Source organism: Achroia grisella, unplaced genomic scaffold, assembly GCF_030625045.1.
Source record: "Achroia grisella isolate CSIRO2021 unplaced genomic scaffold, CSIRO_AGI_Agris_v1 utg48351, whole genome shotgun sequence".
NCBI classification, from domain to species: domain Eukaryota; kingdom Metazoa; phylum Arthropoda; class Insecta; order Lepidoptera; family Pyralidae; genus Achroia; species Achroia grisella.
In genome coordinates this window covers 22,249-43,849 of record NW_026712887.1, presented here as the reverse complement: position 1 = coordinate 43,849, position 21,601 = coordinate 22,249, and the positions used below count along the sequence as shown (strand labels likewise).

Here is a 21,601-nt window from a genome sequence, read left to right as displayed (position 1 = left end):
AATACAATAATGTGGATATGCAACTACAAAGCCATAGAGACTATATACATTAATAAATATATAATAATAATATCCGTCTGTCCTGCTGACTTTCTTCGATAGCGACTCCATCAATTGACGCATGTTCACTTTAACTGTGTTGACCGATAGATGCGATATGTTTATGACATCATTAATTTATCTTTAATGTAATAATTCTATATACATTTTAAGTAAGTAACTATATCTATAGACTTCACTGTACGCGTGTATCGATTTTAATTAAGAAAATATAAAGCGCTTGTGGGTATTAAATCGATTTAGATACACTTTTGATATAATTTGTGAATCAAAAACATCTTGTGTTGTGTTTCAATGGAGTCATATACAGTAGAACCTTCAGTAAGTGTCCCTTTATTTACATATATGTACCTAATACCTATATATAGGCGTAGGTGTACATACACACATATTCGTAAAATATATAAAAAAGCTTGCTAAATATATGAACAAAGTATAGGTAAGTACTATGAGACGAACAGCAAAATCCAAAAATTTGGTAAACCAAATCGCAGATGAATCATCATTGACGGATCGGAATCAACATCCGTAGACAGATATAATAATGAGGTAAATTTTGAACCCATTTGAATAATTATTTTACCATTGTCCCTGAAGAATATAGGTTATAGAATATTTTCCAAAACGTTAATTATTAGTACATAGTAGTAGTGGTAGTAGTAAGTTATTATAGTATAGTTATTTATATGTTAACTTAAATAATGTAACGCCAACGTGTAAACACATAAAAAATACTGCGTACGCCGCGTAATACATGTAGGGTAAGCAGGGGTAATAGCGCTCCCCGGGTAATGGCGCTCACTTCTGTAACTCTATCAAAATGGAATGTAGCAACACGCCGCCATGTGCCATGTGCCGCCAAGCACGAGGATAGGTAGCCTCTAAAAGCCAGCAATGCAAACACACAGTCAGCTCGCGTCATGTGATCGTGAAGTTTGCGGCCATACTGATCAAATTTTTGCATAATTGTTTTATGGCGGTAAGTCTAAAATTTTAATGCTTATTTAATTATTAAGTATATTTTTTTTTCTAATAAAACTAATCTTTTTATGGTAATGCAATCAATTTTTAAAATTTGCGCATTATTTTTTTTAATTTCTAATTAATTACAAAACGACCATGTGAGCCATTATCTCTTTGTGCCGAAAACCAAGCTCCACGTTGTTAGACCGAAAAGACCGAAAAAGACCTCCAATCAGTCAAAACTATGATTAAAATAAATTTTGTCCAAAAAAAGCAAAAAAAAACATGATACATCTTTGCGAATGACACACAAAATGAATGTGAACGATAGAAATTATAACAAATGTATTATTTAACAGAAATTTGGAAAAATATGAATTCTGGTATTGCTGTACCATCTGCGGACTGTGGGCTCATGCTACATGTTCAGGGTGGGATTCGCAGATAGATACATATTAGGGTTAATTCCCGTCGTTGGGTTTTTGTTCCCGGGAAATCAAGCTCGAGAAAAGTCGAGAACTCGAGAAATCAAGTACCTATATAGAAATTAAATTGCCGTTTGTTGTATTGCGTGGCGGCGTAATAATACAAGATATTAAGGTTTTCTATTATTAGATTCATTACTACAGTATTCAGGTATTTTTTTTGTTTTACAGAAACTATTTTTTGTTTACAAGTTTAATTTTCTAAATAACCAGCCAAAAATGGTGCTGTCATTATAAATATAAGTCTGAATAATATTAGGTATTACCGGAAGTATTTTTTTTTTCAAAATATAACTTGTTTATTTAATCAAACTATGTACTATTGCTATTTATGCACTTTTGCCATCTCATAGGTACTTCATTGATCCCTTTACTGAAAAAAACATTTGAACGGGAACATTTGGACATATCAATAAAATCTTTGAAGGCACTTTGGCCTGCCCCATCGGGTTTGAATTTTTCCCAATCAGTTATCCAAATTTCGAAAAAAATGGTAATCTGTTGGAGCAAGGTCCAGGGAGCAATTGTAAAGTCTTAGACATTACAATTGAATCTCTTCTAATTTGGTAAATGTCAGTTGTGCAGTGTGTGGTCTAGCGTTGTCCTGAAGCAGCAGTAGCCTACGCTCCAGCCTCGGTTGTTTAGCAGCTAGCTTTTTCCATTATGGTTTCTCAATTGCTGACAACACACATCTGCCGTAATCATCTGGCCAGATTTAAGAAAGCTTGAACAACACCGGAACTATTCCACTAAACGCTCGCAAGTAACTTTTTTGGGTTTTTCGCTTGGAGCAGGTTTTGGTTGGTTTGCCAGGTTCAGCCATTGTGATGAGCGTTTCCAATTATCATACAAGATCCACATCATCACAGGTAATGATTCGATTTAAAATCCCTTTATTATTATGCCGGTTGACTAATGTAACGCAGCAGTCTACGCGCGTTTGCCGATCGAAACCCGAATTGTCTACTCAATTCATGAGGGAAAGCTTTTCACCCTCCCAATTTGCTACAAGTGGATTAATACAGTTTTGTCACCAACACCGCAACCTGCAACTAACTAGGACGTGGTTTGCGATGGATCTGCTATCATAATAGCCTTCAATTCTTCGTTACCAATCTTGTACTCCAGCCGCCCACGGGGATTGTTTTGCAGGTCGAAATTTCCAGAACGAGAACGTTGCAACCAAAAATGCATTGTGTTTTCGTTTGCGACACCACCACCATACACATCATTAATCGTTCGAGACGTTTCTACAGCACTAGTGCCATGGCGGAACTAGTACTCGTACTTGTAAATGACGCGATATTTTAAGTTTTCCATTTTGTAAGCTGAGTGACCCAAAGAAAAAACCAAGCATATGTTCTACGGTAAATTTGAAATTGAAATTTCTAACCAAAGAGGAGATATTTAAGATCAAAGTGGCCAGTACGACAAAACGGTAATTTCATATGTTCTTATTCATAATATGTATAATGTTTTTAAATATACCTACTCAATAAAAGTTTTATAATTAATATTTAACCAAAAATGCAGTGGTTTTCGTCTCAAATGAAACCACTGAGTTTTTTGACGTTATTGGAACCAAATAATATGAGAAAACGTACGTAAATGTAAATTTCTCGACAACCCGAGAAGACCCGAGAAATTAACCTCGAGAATTCTCGAGACCCGAGAAATTGAAAAGCTCGAGAATTCATGAACCCTAATACATATGTTATTTATGTATCCAAGGATAAAATATTTTTATTGCTAATTTGTCTTCCCTCTAATAATTATTATTATTTTATATTATATTACAATAATTGAAGTTGATTTGACATCTAAGCCTGTACTTTATTTATTCAATTGAAAAAGGGTAATTTTACGTAGAAATGGGGATAATTGGGTATTGTAGATTTTACTTTTATTATTTAAGATTGATCTTATGAATATTTCATTAATTAATATATTTTACTGGTTATTAGACATCACCCCGTACCCTGAGCGGCATTACCCATAGTCAGGGGCAATGCCGCTCAAACTAGTTTTTTTAATAATGTCTTCTTACTATTAGAATAAAGTTATACGCTTTTGATGTTAAATTGTTGGTTACTCGATAATTAAAGACTTTATTACTTTTCTTAATTTGTATTTGCAATAAATAATATATAAAATACACCATGTTTTCCTTAAGTGAACGCCATTCGACCCTTCTTCCCCTACACATGTAGGTACATATAGCTAGTAGTAATATAATATAATAACATCTCAGGACAATTTACAGATTGTCATCTAGTTCCAAGGTAAACTGAGCTTGTGTTACGGATACTAGACAACTGATAAGTAGTAACATAAAAGTAAACTGTGTTAATTCGATACTTATCTAACTTTTTTGATCAAAAGACGCGGGCGAACTTGTGTTTAAAAATACAATATAGGTACTAAAATAAAGTTGTTATGGATACCTACTGCAAATTTCAGAAATATGAATTTACAAAGTATGTATCTACCTATATTTAAAAAAAAATCATCGGGAACAGAGTTATTCTGAACACTGTGAAAGGTCAAATCTATCAGTTACTAGGTTTTATGAGTCCCTCCAGTTGATCCCTTTCTGTGCTGTTCTTTGAGTGCTTTCTGAGTACAGAAAGCACTCAAAGAGTTCAGTAGAACTCCATTTTCGCCGGTAAAGCTATATACGACCAACAGCATTAAAACAGGTAGAAAAAAAATGTTTCTATGTGTTTCTTAGCGCCACGGTGTTTAAGAACATAGTTGTACTTTATTATTTTTCCAACAGATTCATTTTTATTTCTTTATATTAAAAAAACATCCCAATCTTATAAAAAAAATATTATTCAGTTCCAAAAAAACTTCTATTAGAATCGTAATATTATATAGTAATCTGAGGCCAATTTAAGCTTATCTTGTTACAACAATTTCATCTTCGAGACTTCGACCTTTTAATTAACATATTAAAAGATAACTTAAACATTGAACACTATTACAATATTGGGAGTGTCGAGTAATCGACGTGACCGTAGCACCTATATTTTATTATGCCATCGTCTGTATAACAAACATGGTATTCCAGACTATCGAGTTTGATCCTATGTGTGACAAAGAAAATCCGCAACGGATATCTTTCGAGGATGTCTCCGCCGCAGCCTTCAGGATTCAAAGCGGAATTAGAAAAACGCCTTGTGTGGTAAGACTGATATTTATTTATTTGTATTTTTTTCCTCTACAAACGCCATAAATCTCAATAGTTGTCAAGAATATATAGACCAAACATTTTATTTTTTTAAATACGTAACTTTATTGAAACTACAACTGAGCCCTAAGAGTCTTACCTCTAGCTTAAAAGTGTTAACATTTTTCAAGATGTATCATAATAAATTGTTGGCCCAATATTTTGTGTAGAATTTATACGCCAAAATACATCTGTCCTAGATAATTTCATAAAAAAATCATAGCATAGAAATATTGAAAGTTTGCAACTAAGAATTGAGACTATAATATTATTATTTTTACAGAAATCACATATGTCTGCAATATATGGTATGGACATTTACCTAAAGAATGACTTCCTGCAACACACAGGAAGGTAAGCTGCCGTTATTTATGATAAAAAAAAACTTTTACATGTTTATAATCTGTGTCTTAGTGTATTAAAATTAATATTTGTAAAAAAACGACATATTATTTATATTGTTTCTACAATATCTTTGGCAGCTTCAAAGAGCGAGGTGCGAGAAACGCTTTACTGCTACTTTCGCCAGAAGCAAAAAAATGTGGTGTTATCTCTGCTTCATTAGGAAACCACTCCCAAGCTATGAGCTACCATGCCAATTTATTGCAAATCCCAGTGACCGTGGTTATGCCAAATGTAGCGCCTATCATGAAAATACAGAAATGCCAGTCTTATGGTGCTAATGTTATAATACATGGAAACGACATGAAGGAAGCTAAATATCATGCCATGATGCTCGCTAAAGAGAGACAGCTTACATATATTAATGGGTAAGTTAAATACAATACATACTTTATTATATAAGTAGGTATATATATATATATTAAAGTAATTACTATATACTATATTAAAGTTAAAACCAGTATAAAACCAGTAGTTTTTGTTTTTAACAATACGATTGGGTTTAAATTGTTCCTTACTTGACGTTATTATTAAATACGAGTACGTATGGATTGGTATACATATATATTTATAAGATATGTATATTGCCAGACTCTGGTACTCGGTCACCAATTAATAGAATTGTTAAAGCATATAATGATAAGTTCTCTAATATAGATATATTTGCTACTAGACCATCATTATTCAAAAAGATGGTTGGCCAGAATTTGTCACATACCCACTTAACTTAATAGATGTTAATTTTTATTCTTAGTAATTCCTTTTTTTAATTTATTATTATTATTTTATTTTATTTCATTTTACGCTTTCTTTATATTAATAAATAAGTTGCATTTTGAGTCGATATTTGTAACTTTGTATAAAATTCACCACAACAAACAACAAAACAAATTTGCGTGATTATATAATTATTGTCTTAAGTAAACTGTGATTAACGTCGTTGGTGATACATTTATCTTTCATCTCATCACATATTGTATGTATATTTAATATTGTATTACTGTTTGTTAGTCCTAAATAAAGAAAAAAAAAATAAGCTGGCTGGCGATTAGTCCCCGATACTAATAATCTCTTCCTCCCTACTCCCCCGGTAATACGATTAATTTATCACAAAACGAATATGTGTTTCGTAGTTATGATCACCCACACATTATGTCTGGACAAGGAACAGTCGGGCTCGAGATTTTGGAACAAGTGCCTGATGTTGACGCTGTGCTGGTACCGGTGGGTGGCGGGGGACTGTTAGCTGGGGTTGCCACTGCTATAAAACACCTTAATCCAAATGTTCTTATATATGTAAGTAGCTGTTAATCTTAATAATAATATAATAAACACGAAAGTTTGTGAGAATGGATGTTTGAACCTCTTTCTCAAAAACTCTGAACGGATTTTGATGAAACTTTACAGTAATATAGCTTATGCATTAGAATAACACATAGGCTATATTTATTAGTGAAATTTAACGCGGGTGAAATCACGGGCTCAGCTAGTAGTTTAATAAATATCGACTTACCCGTTATAAACAATATCCTACTAATGTAATAAAAATAGGACAAAAATAAGGAAAATCTTTATAATGTACAACAAATCGAGTGATATAAATTTATTTGGATTCGTAAAAAATTGTGTAACTTATTATGTAATATTTTAAACAATAATTTACAATAATAATAATGTAGTAATAATTTATCTAAAAACTTTAAATGATATCTCAATTGATATCTACTTGTTGGGTTATCGGTACGACAATAACATTAGTTACTCTCATGAACTATACCCAAATTTATATTTAATTATACAAGACAGGCTTAAGTTATAATATAGGAGTCCATTCCGTAACTACAGGGTGTTATGCTGAAAATAGAAGATAAGTTTTGGAAAATAATTTATAGTTTTCATATAATAAATCATAATATGTTTTCTTACTATATACCCATATTTCATACCAAACAATTTAAGAATTTTCAGATATGACGGAAATGGTTGTAAATTTTTAAATTGTTTAAATGAAAAGTCTGTTTTAATATAAATATTAATATAATCTTTCTAAGGGTGTGGAGACGGAGAAATGTCCTAGTATGAAGGTGGCTATCAAGAATGAAGGACCCGTAAGTGTCGAAATCAAATCGACCCTTGCAGATGGACTCGCTGTCCCTACTATGGGGTATAACGCATTCCTCACTGCCAAAACAATCATGGACAAACTGGTAATATATTTTTATTATAACAACAAATATCATAACACGAATACGACGTATTCTTTATTTGTTAATTTCGCATAATATAACTATTCTATAATATTCTTATTTCGTCACGTTCCATAAAAAAGTTAAATTTAAAGAAATAACCGATGTATACTTATTTCACAGTTATATATTATAATAAATAGTATAATTGTATGGGTTATAACCATTACTGCGTGATCCGGGATGTGGTATATTTAATTTCATCAATATAACTCCGGAATTATATCGGATGTTTGATTACACTACATCAACCACATGAGCATGCATGGCAGAGAAACGCAGTAGATGCACTGTGTAACACGATGTACTATGTTCGTACTTATATTGTATATGAGGGCATATAGCACTTTTAAACTTATCCGTTGAAGTGCAATGAATACTTCATTTTAATACTAGCTGTCCCGGCAAACGTTGTTTTGCCATACAAATTAAAATCGGTATTTAAAAGTAGGGGTTGGTAGGTACTAAAATGGTGAAAATTTAGGGTTGTGTGTATTTTTAATGCAACAGTAAAAAAAAGGTCCAAAAATAAAAAAATAACTGTTCGGGATAGATAAACCTCATCACTTAGGGGCATTTAAAATTTCATAAACATCAGTCAAGCCGTTTCGGAGGAGTATGTTAACTAACATTGTGACAGGAGAATTTTACATACAGATGTACTTAGTGTATATCTACAAACCGCGATGAGTATAGTAATATTTATATATTGTATTTTGTATCCTGGGGTCAAATGTGAAAACTAATCAACAATAATATCAAACAGTAGGTGGTTAATGAGTGACTATCACTATTATACCTACATACAATCTGCTCCGTTTTATCACTATTGGCTACCTTACTTTTGTTGATTGTTTTAATTATTATAATCGTTTTGTGTGATGTCTTAATTACCTCCTAATTAGATAACATAATAAACAACTATAATTACCCCTAGTCGAGCTAGGATGTTATAAAGGTGCCAGAAAATAGAAATGGTTAAATTTCTTTACGTAAATTTATTTCTATATAGGATTTCCAATAAATTATATAGCCATTCTCTATGAGGACTATAATCAGGTAACCATAATACGTAATACGTTGATCTCAAATTTAAAAATCATTTCGGTATTCATGTAGGACATTTTAGCTGTTTATGAACACCAATATTTTATAAATTTTTATATATTATAATTTTTTACCTACCCTATCTATTGTGCTTGCCCTGTGTAAAGTTTGGTGCTGATTCATAGGACAGAAATTTTGTGATTATTTTGAGAGCCAACTTTTTGGCGGTTGGATAGAAAGTGTATTTTTAAAGGAGATGTAATTTATAGGTACCTACAGCTTTGCTTACAAATATTGGTTGTACTCTTAACAACATCATTGAAATTATCATTGAATAATAATTTCAATGATGTTGCCGGAAGTCGATGTTGACTGGTGGTAGAACCAAGTAGAACGAAATGTCATAGAGTTGTATGCACATAAATATCAAAATTATTTATGTCATGACATTTTGACATTTAATTCGACTTTGGACAATACAAATTATCATACATTATCTATTTCCTAAGACTACGAACCGGATTAAAGATAATGCAAGTTATTTTTATAAACAATTTGTAGAACTTTTCACTATCACTGTGATGTAGCAGCCGTGGCCCAACTTTCAGCGGTCGCGAATTTAAATTCAAATATTATTTATTTAAATAGACTTGTATACTAGCACTTTTTGATCGTCATCACCAATTTTACCTTACATATATAATATACATAACAATTGCTATAATAATTACTAACATAGATTTTAATGTATAAGACAAAGAGTATGTTATATATGTACATTTATTAGTACTCATAATATATCATTTTGTAGATAACAGTAAATGAAGATTGGCTTGCTCGAGCTATATTACGGCTGGTAGAGCAAGAGAAGTATGTGGTGGAAGGCGGTGGTGCTGTAGGTGTAGCGGCTATAATGGCAGGTCTTGTGCCAGAGCTCGCTAACAAAAAGTGAGTTAACCGTTAAAAAACGACTAATAATAATGAATTTGCCAAAGTACTTTGAAAATTATTAATTTTAAATGATTTCCTTTCATTTGAATTTATTTTTTACAATACTAACTAAATTATGTGAGAATATAACTATATTAAGTAGAGACCTACATGGTCCATAGCATATTATAGATGAAAGAATTTAAATCCTATCAAGTAGTTCAGTTCAGTCATTCATTGTGTTAAATTTCAATAGCTACTTTATTTAGTTTCATAAGCTATACTATATTACTTTCATAAGCTACTATATTACTCATTTTCCACTTGTTTGATTACTAATACTAAATTAAAAAGACAAGCCTATTTAATAATTTTGGCAGTTGATATCTCTGATAACAGTCGTAAAAAAATTATTATTATTTTATAGCTTGTGTGTAGTGCATAAACAGGTAGCACTAACATTTCAGAGTAGTGTGCATTCTATCCGGTGGTAATATCGATACCACGATCTTAGGACGGTGTCTGGAACGCGGCCTTGCAGCTGAACAGAGATTAGTGAAATTCAAAGTAACAGTCAGTGACCGACCGGGCGGTATCGCAGAGCTGTGCAAGATGATCGCCTCTATAGGAGTCTCCATAAAAGACATTATGCAAGAACGTGCATGGGTTTACGGCGATATTTTTAGTGTTCAGGTGTGTGTCTAGTTACTATGAAACTACCGAATTAGTATTCTTTTTTAGAATAGAATATAATAGAAAATCCTTTATTGATATAAACTCAATTTATGCACTATTGAATAGTCATCACATCACTTTTTTAATCTACCGCTCATTCGATAAGCTGTCTCAACACAAGAAGAATCAGAAAGGAACTTGCGTGTTTCTCTTTTAAATAGTCGTTGTAATTTTACATTTTTAAGTCGAAATGTGTGAATAGAAACTACCGCTTACCTAGCACTAATTTTATTCCTGTGGGTACTCCAGACTTTTGTAGGGTTACCCATACTAAACAGCTGCCAATAAGTAATTTATTTATATTTACTCCCTCCATAAAATTCCTCCATACATTAATAGAATTGTTTTAATATAAAATTTAGTCTAATTTAAACTATTAGGTATATTATTTAAATTAAGAATATGTATGTAATACCTATTAATATACATACAGGAGTAATAAAACATAGCCGTTTATATTAATAATAATAAATTAAATCATACACAGATATTAGTGCAAATAGATCATGAATTAATTATTACATTTTATCTAAATTTCAGGTAAAAGTAGTGTGCGAGACCCGAGGACCAGAACACAAAAAGGAACTGCGAGCATTAATCTCAAATTTATATAAGGAATGGTACTTTGCAGGAGACTACGACGAAAGGTTACGAAGGATTTCAAATGTTACTGAAAGCGATGTGGCATAGTATATACCTATAATATTGTATAATAATTATAACCCGTTAATTATACCTAAACTATATGAATAATGATTTCATTGGACAATTCACACAACGCCATATACCTAGTCCCAAGCTAAGCACAGCTTGTGTTATGGGTACTGGACAACTAATATAAGCACTTATATACACTTTTTTGTAAAATAAAACATAGGTACATAGCACGACACGTTGGTGCTTACTCACAGGAATTAGGTTTAAAATAATTTCTTCTCAATCGCGTAATAATAATTAAATAATGTATATTTAAGATATACGTGTAAGTTATTTGTGTAAGTTAAAGTTAACAATTTTGAAAATTATATAAATAATAATAAGTTTTGCATTTTTATTTTGAGTTGCACACATTTCCTGTTTATATATAAGTTTTATACAAGGTATTTTTTTATTTTTTTCTTAATATTGTTATAATATTCTTAATTACTCTTTATATAAAAATGTCTGATCTGACCTCTATGCAATTAAAAATCAATAAATAAAATTAGTGAATGCATTCCTTCATAGTTATGATGTTATAAGAATTAAAAATGAAAATCATTTCTGACGAAATCTTGTTGTTTGTCATCCAGTAGTAATCATAGTATGTATCTAATAATAATAATTACGTCTCATCACACAGCGCCATCTAGTCCAAAACTAAACAGAGCGATGTGTCATCAGCAAACAATACAATGTCAAGTATGTTTTGAAACCATACCAGTTTCATACGGTAGATTTGACATATCATAAGAGCCTGTAATAGACCTACATGAATAAAGATATTTTGAATTTGAATTTGAATTTGTGTTATGGGTACTAGACAAATGATATAAAGATAAATACCCAAATAATATAACTCATTAATAAAAATGAATATTATCCGAGGAAAAGAACCCGCAACCATCTGAATTAGAGTGGTATAGTAAACAACTAGTCTACCGAGACTGTCCATATATGTATATATACACATATAGTAATATAACTGGAGTGGCTTACCAAATATCCAAATATCGTAAGCGGTGGAGGCGGAAGCAGATACGGGTATTACACACTGGAAGGGATCAGGCGAGTAGGTACACAACACGACACGAACACTTTGGACACTATTATTTACAATTTATGGAATACGTATATGACATACACTTTTTCAATTTTTTTTTGAGAGTGACAATAAACAAGGAGGGTAGCTCTAGTAACCACTCTAGTCATAGACTTTATACTAGCGCTATCCAACCTTAATATATAGTACCACTATATGCGTATATATACATATATGGACGGCATTTGCAATAATGTGTACTGGATATAAATGCAAAATAATAAGTACCTACAGAATATACCTAAGGTACATACCTCTTTGCTGTAACTAAAAATTTGGAAGTATAAAGAACTGACAGACTTAACTTTCGAACATCACAGTCACATATATCTCGACATGATTGCTTTATGAGTGCAAAATTCATATAAACTTTATTTATTGCAATATGAAAAATTATTAGTCAACCGTCTAAGTAAGCCATAATGAATGAGGTAATATAATAAATATTTGGTCCAATTTTAGTAATATGACTCTCACATGCATAACTGCATAAGGTTTGCTTTTCATATATTAAATCAAAGATATGTCGTAAATATAAATACGAGTATATAATAATAGATTGCCATGATAATCTTACGTATAAAAATCTCGTATCACAATGTTAGTTACCATACTACTTTGAAACGGCTTGACCGATGTTTATCACATTTTATATACATCTGCTATCTATTTTTTATGTATATAATTTTAATTTATAATATTAATTAATACTCCCTCCCACCTTAGTAGGTACTGTGAGTCTATAAATACGTCATTCTATTTACATGTTGTCAACGTTTGTGTATGTTTCTAAAGGACATAGAATTTGATGAATATTGCGACCCTTATAATCCAAGGAAAATAAAATATGACGATATATTGGCAGCATCGAGACGCATTGCGGGCGCCGTCATTCGAACACCCTGCACGGTAAGAATACAACTGACAATAGTGCAGTGTACTACCTATTCCACTCCTAAAGAGTTTTTTACACCTAATTAAAATGGCAAACAAGGTGACGGCCCATTGTTGATGGTAAGTGGTTATGAATAAATAAAAGCAAGCAAACATCAGATCATCATGTGACACCACTCAATCATTATCGGAAGACTAAGATGTTATCCTACAATTTTACTGCCTTCTCTCAAACTAGAACTAAAACACATCTTGGTATGCAAACTACAAGGAGGTTGAAATAGGTGAGGCAAGGTATCTACGCAGACTACGTTGTAGAATGTCTGCTTCGGTGGAAAGTTAGCAAGTTTAGTCAAGTTACGAATAATAAATATAAATTAATACACCAATTACTTAATAAAGTAACAATAGCTTAATAAAAAAGTAACATTTAATTTATTTAAATATCTATTATAATAAAAAAATATTATATGTGATCATTATGCGAAGCATATTTTTTTTCAACTATTATAGATAGAATACACAGATTGAACATGCTTACAATGAATATTTTCTATTTTAGAAAGCCCACATGGCAGAACGATTGGGTATGGATTTATATTTGAAACAAGAATTCATGCAGTACACAGGAAGGTAAAATTAAAGTACAATAAATGTACATACAATTTTTTTAGCTTTTTTAGATTTTTTACCTTTAGGCCATTTTATTTTCTAAACATTATCGTTGACTAAGAAATTTACACTTAGTAGAATATATTATTTTTTTATTAACATTTTTGGCAGCTTCAAAGAGCGCGGAGTTCGCAACACACTTTTACTATTATCTGATGAGCAAAAAAAATTTGGCGTAATAACTGCTACGACCGGCAACCACGGGATAGCTATGAGCTACCACGCTTCGCAACTTGGAATACCTTGCGTCATCGTCGCGCCAGTATATGCACCCCTCAATAAAGTTACTAAGTGCGAACAGATGGGAGCAAAACTCATACTATATGGCACCAATATATGGGAATCAAAATTGCACGCTATGTCTATCAAGAAAGAGAAAAGGATGACATATATTAACGGGTACTTACATACTATAACTACCCTACTTAATGTTTACATTGCAGAGCAGAGATCTTGAAACTAAGCAATTTGGCGTAGCATTTCAAGATTTATTTCCTTTTTTTTATACTGTTGACATAAGCGTCTTTCCTTATATGAAAAGGAGTTCTGATATACATAGTTGTGCTACAGTGCTATATGTATTTGTGTCTGGAGATAAACGGTGTTTATAGAAATATAAACAAAATACCGTTATCGCGTGTACCATATGCGTTTATATCGTGCAAATGTTACTAATAAAGGGGCATTGTATTTATTTCTTCCTTACTTTGTTTCTGTGTCCTTCCTCCAAATTTAGTTCAATTTCTATGGATCGAACTGTATTTCAGTGTAGAGTACCTACTCTATTATTAGTTTGTGTCCTTGTATGTATTCTGTATAATAATTGATAAACTGCGTCAGTTTTCTTAAAACCGTTGTAGAAGATTTAATTGAATCCTTAGACATTAGATATTTATGTATTATTAGTTGCAAATAATTGTATTTAGTACTGTATTTTTTATTTAATCTATAGTTATGATCATCCAAATGTAATCGAAGGGCATGGGTCTATTGGAATAGAAATAATAGAGCAAGTGCCAGCTGTTGATGCAATAGTGGTACCCTGCGGTGGAGGAAGCTTATTATGCGGTATCGCTATTTCCGCCAAGCATTTAAAACCTGACACTGAAATTTACGTAAGTACCGCAATCTGAAAACGTAAAATAAAATGCAAGAATTGCAGAAAGTGACGCGATGCGTGTGTGATTGAAGCTTTATTGTCATGGTTCCGAATAATGTGATCTACTAATAATTGAATTCGAGGCCTGCATGTACAACCCTTATATATCTAATATTGCGCATAGAAAAATCTGAACAAGATACACATCTTCATCATCTCAGTCTCCACGTGATATTTTTCACTGTAAAGTAATTACCGCCTATATATACTAGATATATTACGTATTTTACCGTAATATATCTATAATACATATAAATAGTATCTGATATTCTATACATTAGTAAATCTTTATTGAAATTTCGACGTCATTCAGTGATATGGCATATATTAAGGTTGAATAGCGCTAATATAAAGTCTATGACTAGAGTGGTTACTAGGGCTACCCTCCTTGTTTATTGTCACTCTCAAAAAAAACTGAAAAAGTGTATGTCATATACGTATTACATAAATTGTAAATAATAGTGTCTAAAGTGTTCGTGTCGTGTTGTGTACCTACTCGCCTGATCCCTTCCAGTGTGTAATACCCGTATCTGCTTCCGTCTCCACCGCTTACGATATTTGGATATCTGGTAAGCCACTCTAGTTATATTAGGTTTTGGGCCCCACCGGAAGAAAAGAAAGGTTTATACCATGGATTTCTCTACAAAAATAGATATCGGGAAACTTGTGGGTAAGGAAAACTGGTCTACATGGAAATATCAAATTTCTATTATGCTAGAAGGTACGGTAGGTGCCTTAGATGCAGTAGAAGGAAAACTCCAAAAACCAGTTCTAGCTGCAGAAGCAGGTGATGCTGCAACAAGCGCCTATAATGATGCTATGGCTTTGTATAGGAGGACTCAGAGCGGCGCTCTGCTAATGCTCACTACAAACATGAACGAAGATACATTAAAAAAGATTATGCGTTATAGAACTGCACACGAAGTTTGGCAAGAGCTACATAGACTCTTTGATGGACAAACTGAGGACAGGGCATACAATTTGTGTCTCAAGTTTTTTGGATTTAGTCGCAGTAAGGAGGATGATATACCTACTCTAATTGCAAAATTAAAAAACATATGGAATGACTTAAAAGTCGAAATTTCAAAAATTGACACAACTGCCAAACTCCCTGAATTGTTCCTGATTTGTAAAGTTTTAAATACGCTCGATGAACGGTATTTTAACTTTAAGTCAAGTTGGCTAATGCTGAAACAGTCTGCAAAGACAATAGAAAGTTTGACGAGTAACCTCTGCTCCTTTGAAACAGATTTAGGCAGTCAAGAGAGCTCACGTCAAGAGGCACTAGTGACTACGCCTGTTGAGCGAAAAGTTAAACAAAAGACAGACGAACAGCTGATCTGCAACTATTGTTCTGGGAAAGGACATAGAGTTCGCAAGTGTAAGAAGTGGATTAAGGATGGAAGGCCACCAAAACCAACTTCAAACACGTCAGCATCTGGTTCCAAGTCTAAGCAAGTACAACATATTTCGCTAATGGTAGATGCCTGCACAAAAAGTCAGTTTCAAGACCGAAATGGCTGGTATGTTGACAGTGGAGCTACAACACACATTGCAGTGAAGAAAGATATTTACACTAGTTTTCAAAACTTTGATTCAGACCACACAATATCAACGGCAGATGGTACTACCATACCTGCATTGGGAATGGGTACTATTGAGGTAGAGTCAAATGTTAACGGAACAATAAGGCAAATAACTCTGAATGATGTGTGGTTAGTACCATCACTGACAAAGAATTTATTTTCAACTTTAGCAGCACAAGATAGGATGCAGAATAGTACATTCACGTCAACAACTAAGGAATGCAACTTAGATATTGAAGGCATAACTAGAGTTGTAGGACGTAGAGTTCCATATGGCGGTTTATACAAGTTGGACATGAAGACCATCATGCCGACAAAGTATAATTCGACAATAGAGATAAATGCTGTAACTGACTCCAATATGCTACAATTGTACCATGAACGCTTTGCTCACCAGGATAAGAGACATGTCATGCGCGTATTAAAGCGTGAGTTAGGCATACACTTGAGTCCGGATAAAGTTAAATGTGAAGGATGCATTTATGGGAAGTCACATCGGAAACCCTTTGGAACAAGGGAAAGAGCAACAACAGTTGGTGAACTTATACACACTGACATTTGCGGTCCATTTACAACCGAAAGTATCTCAAAATATAAGTACTTTGTATTATTTAAAGATGATTTTTCAAGTTATCGTTTTGTATATTTTATCAAAGAGAAGTCAGAAGTAAAGGAAAAGCTTTTGCAAATGCTTGAAGAAAGTAGAAATGCTGGGCATACTATTAAGACTTTACTAAGTGACAATGGCGGAGAATTTGATAATAAAGATATGCGAAAGATATTACAGAGATACGGCGTACAACAGCGGCTGACTATGCCTTACACGCCGGAGCAAAACAGCTGTAGTGAGCGAGAGAATCGTACTCTAGTAGAAGCTGCGAGATCAATGATGTATACTAGAAAACAAATGCCGCAAATACTATGGGCTGAGTTAATCAACACCGCTACCTATGTACTCAATAGGACAGGTCCCACTAGAGTGGAAGGCAAAGTACCTTATGAGCTATGGCATGGAAAAAAGCCCAAGATAACTCACCTAAAAATAATTGGTAGCGATTGTTATGCGCACATTCCAAAACAAAATCGCAAGAAAATGGATAAGAAAGCTATTAAAGGCATTCTTATAGGCTACGAAAATGATGACGGATATCGTGTCTATGATGGAAAGAAGACAATAAGGTCAAGAGACATTACTTTTGAAAGCGATGTTGAATTCAGGATTTCCACCTGCATGCCTAATTCTTCAGAGGGAGTACTAAGAGATACGAGTCACTTTATCGAGCAAGAGTCTAGAAATGAGGATGACGATTTTGAACATGTTCTAGAGGGAGATAGAACAGTGGTGATGGAAGACCATGTTCAAGAATCCATAATCCATGAGAACAGCGATTCTATTATCTCTAATAATGAGGATAATGATGACAACTGTAGGGATGATGTTGATGAACCACTACAAGTAGTCGAACCATTAAGTGACATGGAGCCTAGGTACAATCTAAGAGAGAGAGCGACCATACCTCATCCCAAGAAGTATCAAGACTATGTGTGCCATATAGGTACAGAGAGTTTCCCTGGTACATTTAAAGAAGCTGTTGAGAGAGAGGATAGTGCTGAATGGAAGAAGGCTATGGCAAGCGAACTCCAGTCCCTTAAAGAGAATGATGTATGGACATTGTGTGATTTACCACCCAACAGAAAACCACTTCCGTGTAAATGGGTTTTCAATATAAAGCGTAACCCAAACGGAACTATTAACAAATACAAAGCTAGGCTTGTAGTTAAAGGATTCAAGCAACGAAAGGGTATTGATTATGAACAGACCTTCAGTCCCGTTGCTCGCATGGCCACAATAAGAGCTTTGTTAAGTGTTAGTGCTAAGGAGAACTTATATTTAACACAATTTGACGTAGCGACTGCATTTCTGAATGGAAAGCTCAAAGAAGAGATCTATATGAAGCAACCAGATGGATTCAGTGACGGCACTTCAAAAGTATGTCGTTTAAATAGAAGCCTCTACGACCTTAAACAAGCACCGCGCTGTTGGAACTCTTGCTTTGAAGAGGTACTAATAGAGAAGGGTTTCATACAGAACAGTGCCGATTGTTGTCTTTTCACAAAGAAAGTGAAAGACAAGAAAATATTAATAACTCTGTATGTAGACGATGGCCTTGTCGCCACTACAGACAAAGCCCTGGCGGACCAATTCCTTAAAGAATTAGGGCAGACGCTAAAAATAACAAGCAAAGCAGCAAGCTACTATCTGGGTTTGGAAATTGCAAGGTTGAAAGATGGTTCAGTATTCATCAATCAGGAATGTTATGCTAAGAAGATTTTAGATAGGTTCCGGATGTCTGAATGCAACCCAATCTCAACACCTATCGATAGGACTTCTGAAACAGGGAAAGTTGGAGACCCTGAAGAGAAAAAGTTCCCATATCGAGAAGCTGTAGGTGCACTTGCATATCTAATGACAGGCACACGCCCTGATATAGCGTATGCAGTTGGGCTAGTTTCGAGAAAATTAGAGAATCCAACTGAAGCTGATTGGCAAAGAGTTAAACGGATATTTAGATATTTGAAAGGAACAATATCCTATGGCATAAAATATCATGGAAATGCCAAAGCCATAGTACAAGGCTATAGTGATGCAGATCATGGAGGTGATGACCTCACAGGACGCTCTACTACAGGAGTCACCTGTTTATTTGCCGGAGGTGCTGTTTCGTGGCTCAGTCAAAGACAAGCATCAGTTGCGATATCTACTACTGAGGCAGAGATTGTTGCAGCGAGCGAAGGCGCACGCGAGCTTGTGTGGATACAAAGAATATTTGACCAGCTTACAAATATGGAAGGCATACCCACACTACAAGTCGATAACGAAGCGGCTATACGCCTTGCAAATAATCCCGAGTTTCATAAGCGGACGAAACATATCCGCATAAGACACTTCTTTGTTCGAGAGACAGTGCAAGAAGGTCTAGTAGATATACAGAAGACAAGTTCTACTGACCAACTAGCTGATCTTTTGACTAAGGCAGTTCCTAGATCAAGACTCGAGAAGATTCGAGCTAACTTGGGACTGCTAGACATTTCTAACTAGCGAGGGAAAGTATTAAGGTTGAATAGCGCTAATATAAAGTCTATGACTAGAGTGGTTACTAGGGCTACCCTCCTTGTTTATTGTCACTCTCAAAAAAAACTGAAAAAGTGTATGTCATATACGTATTACATAAATTGTAAATAATAGTGTCTAAAGTGTTCGTGTCGTGTTGTGTACCTACTCGCCTGATCCCTTCCAGTGTGTAATACCCGTATCTGCTTCCGTCTCCACCGCTTACGATATTTGGATATCTGGTAAGCCACTCTAGTTATATTAGCATAAACATGTATTTTGCTAGAATGCCTGGTTATCTTTGTTGAACCGACAAAGACAGACTCGCAGCTGAATGAATCTTTGTATACCATACATCTAATTTTTGACACAGTAACTTATTTTAGTAACGTATTTTGTCCCTATTTTCAGGGTGTAGAGACAGATAAAACTTGCAGTATGGTGGAATCATTACGAAAAAATGAACGAATCAAAATGGATATGCCATCGACTATAGCTGATGGAATAGCGGTGCCCATGGTTGGGGTCAATACTTTTTATAATATCAAAGGGCTTGTAGACAAAATGGTAAATACAGATTTAATATAACAATAATAATTCAGCAAATGAAAACGACTACAGGAAGAATGAATAGTTTAATAGAATGAAAATTTAATCAAGAAGTTCTTGAATTGCGTAACCGATGTCCGATTGTTATGCTGACGTATATCCCAATATTGTTAAAATTGAGGCCTTATCGATTTTTATTTCTAGATTGTAGTAAAAGAGGATTGGGTGGCTAGAGCTATAATGCATCTCGTTGAAGAAGAGAGGTTCGTAGTAGAAGGTGCAGGGTCAGTCACAATTGCCGCTGTTATGGCTGGTCTTTTTCCTAATCTTAAGGGAAAAAAGTTAGTATCACAATATGTACGTACTGTTAAGTCTTTCACGCACACATGGTAGAATGGGGTAACGTCGTGCAGGGGTAACCAATTTACATTTTGAGTAGTACCTATAAAATTGCTTATTTTCTCTGTTATCTTATATTCTTGCCATAAATTTATCTGCCTAATAGACGTTTGTATTTGTAAAACGTTAGAAATAAGTCGCTTGTTTGATAAAATGCGCTGCTTTTATTTGCGAGGTAGGATGATAAATTGATTGCCATTAGGTGTTAAGTACGCCTCATATACTCTTTACTTATGTATGACGTGCATTAAAAATATTTAAATAAATAAAAAAATTAAAAATTCTTATTTTTACCTTATTTTAGCTATTTGCTATGTGCTGCTTACATAGGTACCCGTAAATTTCAGAGTAGTTTGCGTAATCTCTGGAGGAAACATCGACACTACGATCCTTGCTCGTGCACTCGAACGTGGGATGGCGGCAGAAGGCCGATTAGTGAAGTTCAAAGTGACTGTGAACGATAGGCCTGGTGGTATGGCTGACATGTGCGCCTTGCTTGCCGGAATTGGAGTCACATTACGAGACCTGGTACCTGAGAGAGCTTGGGTCAAAGGCGATGTTTTCAGTGTGGAGGTAGTAAAGTCAGCTGTTATATGTTATATGATAAATTCTAATTAAAACTAAATATTTGTTATATAAATTAGGATTTTAACTTGCTTCAAATGTCATATCTAATAACATTATTTATCTTATTATATTTGTACTACAGCTGAAGGTAATAGTAGAAACGAGAGGTTGGGAACACACAAAGGAATTAATCGATCAAATAAAGAAACACTACAAGGAATATTACTTTCAAGATATGAACGAACACCCGGAGAAGACTGTTGGAAATCGACGTGGACCCTGCTTAGCCCCCAATCCTGTTTGCATGCAAAAATAAACTATTATTTCTAACTACGTCAATATAAACTTGAGCCTCTTGTTTGTAATTTTTTTATAATACACATGTTTTTCATGTTGCTTTTATGTTCGAACAACTTCATAAATAAGGTTTTTTATTTATCTGTATTTTAATGAGTAGATAACTACACAATGATTACTTACCCAGTGCTAAGATTGTTGTATTTGTCTTATAGAAAGGTAGCCACCGATTACAGAGAGAAAAAAAATAGGTTAAACTTAGGTGGCCGATAAACACTATTGGTAACAATCTAGCAACACTACTATAACAATCTATTGACACAGAATCACATCGGAACAATAGTTCCGAGAAAATACGGTTTTTATTAGGTTTGTTTCGGTATAATATAGATGGCATCAATAGAAGATCATAGAATGACGAAGTCTGTTCAATTAGCTCACACACGATTTCTGTACTACGTAGTA

General features: G+C 33.8%; 2 protein-coding genes across 3 annotated transcripts; both read left to right on the top strand.

The window, feature by feature from the left end:
* The first annotated feature begins 397 nt into the window (after positions 1-397).
* On the top strand, positions 398-10,898 carry LOC131845769 (L-threonine ammonia-lyase-like). Of its 2 annotated transcripts, XM_059194860.1 has the most exons (9): positions 398-609; positions 4,582-4,695; positions 5,024-5,094; positions 5,223-5,510; positions 6,276-6,438; positions 7,194-7,349; positions 9,247-9,383; positions 9,833-10,058; positions 10,641-10,898. In XM_059194860.1, the coding sequence occupies exons 2-9, from the start codon at positions 4,600-4,602 to the stop codon at positions 10,788-10,790; spliced, it is 1,287 nt and encodes a 428-aa protein (XP_059050843.1). In that variant the 5' UTR covers positions 398-609; positions 4,582-4,599; the 3' UTR covers positions 10,791-10,898. The 2 variants fall into 2 exon arrangements, with proteins under 2 accessions (XP_059050843.1, XP_059050842.1); XM_059194859.1 differs by lacking the exon at positions 398-609 and having other exon boundaries at positions 4,476-4,695.
* A 1,308-nt stretch (positions 10,899-12,206) lies between these two features.
* On the top strand, positions 12,207-21,244 carry LOC131845767 (L-threonine ammonia-lyase-like). Its single transcript, XM_059194858.1, has 9 exons — positions 12,207-12,332; positions 12,697-12,810; positions 13,358-13,428; positions 13,579-13,866; positions 14,420-14,582; positions 19,736-19,891; positions 20,078-20,214; positions 20,620-20,845; positions 20,982-21,244. Exons 1-9 carry the CDS (start codon positions 12,324-12,326, stop codon positions 21,153-21,155), a joined length of 1,338 nt encoding a protein of 445 aa, XP_059050841.1. The 5' UTR covers positions 12,207-12,323; the 3' UTR covers positions 21,156-21,244.
* Positions 21,245-21,601: the final 357 nt, after the last annotated feature.

Bases quoted from the DNA above. Each gene is read 5' to 3' on its own strand.
- LOC131845769 (XM_059194859.1), top strand. From the start codon at position 4,570: ATGGTATTCCAGACTATCGAGTTTGATCCTATGTGTGACAAAGAAAAT. The intron at 5,095-5,222 runs GTAAGCTGCCGT...TATCTTTGGCAG, and splicing joins TTCCTGCAACACACAGGAAG to CTTCAAAGAGCGAGGTGCGA. The intron at 7,350-9,246 runs GTAATATATTTT...ATCATTTTGTAG, and splicing joins AAACAATCATGGACAAACTG to ATAACAGTAAATGAAGATTG.
- LOC131845767 (XM_059194858.1), top strand. The intron at 13,867-14,419 runs GTACTTACATAC...TTTAATCTATAG, and splicing joins AGGATGACATATATTAACGG to TTATGATCATCCAAATGTAA. The intron at 14,583-19,735 runs GTAAGTACCGCA...CCCTATTTTCAG, and splicing joins AACCTGACACTGAAATTTAC to GGTGTAGAGACAGATAAAAC.